Below are 661 nucleotides of genomic sequence, written 5' to 3' on the forward strand. Positions count from 1 at the left end.
CGAGCACATCGGAGATGTCTCGGCCTCGGCCCTCCTCTTTCTCCATCTTCATCCTCTCAAACATAACCTGTTGATTTAATCGATAAAAATTACCTCGCAATTTGTGAACATACTAAAATTCAATCGAATTCTTGGATAAATGCCTGTCTAGTACCACTACCCGAGATCTAGTGCTATATGAGGGTGCAGTCATTTATCAGTTATCATTCCTGTTATATATGTTTAAACTTAGCCCTGATATTCAATTTCTACGACTGTTTAAAAATTAGTATGGAAAATCAAAGCACCATGTCACCAATACTAGGAACGTGCACAGATGATGTGAATGCTATAACAAACTAGAACAGAGATAATAACTCTTTAACTCTAAGTGTGAACATATATGATGAATAGCTTCACTCTCTACTAAGAAGATATATATATATCTGCAAATAACTCTAAAAAACTAGTAAAATTGACTGCCAACCTTCGTAGCTTTAGGCTCCAAATAGAACATATTCAACAACACCAAACCCAAAGCGGCAACCAAATTATAACCCTGCACTCTCTCAACCCCAACCAACCTCTCCTTCTCAAAGAAATGCCCCATAAAGGCAAGTCCAACGCCGTATGCCGCCACCCGGAAATACACAGGATACAATTTACTTTGCACCACCCCGAA

The 661-nt window shown here is 38.9% G+C and overlaps 1 protein-coding gene across 1 annotated transcript in view; it reads right to left on the reverse strand.

Moving 5' to 3' along the window:
* The window catches only part of LOC109830318, a 2,335-nt gene that overhangs the window by 424 nt on the left and 1,250 nt on the right, over positions 1-661 (reverse strand). Inside the window, 2 exon segments of the mRNA XM_020397554.1 lie at positions 1-67; positions 467-661. The exon segment at positions 1-67 is cut by the window's left edge and continues 424 nt beyond it; the exon segment at positions 467-661 is cut by the window's right edge and continues 20 nt beyond it. Coding sequence (XP_020253143.1) covers positions 1-67; positions 467-661 — 262 coding nt within the window.

This window comes from Asparagus officinalis, chromosome 2 (assembly GCF_001876935.1).
Source record: "Asparagus officinalis chromosome 2, Aspof.V1, whole genome shotgun sequence".
NCBI lineage: Eukaryota > Viridiplantae > Streptophyta > Magnoliopsida > Asparagales > Asparagaceae > Asparagus > Asparagus officinalis.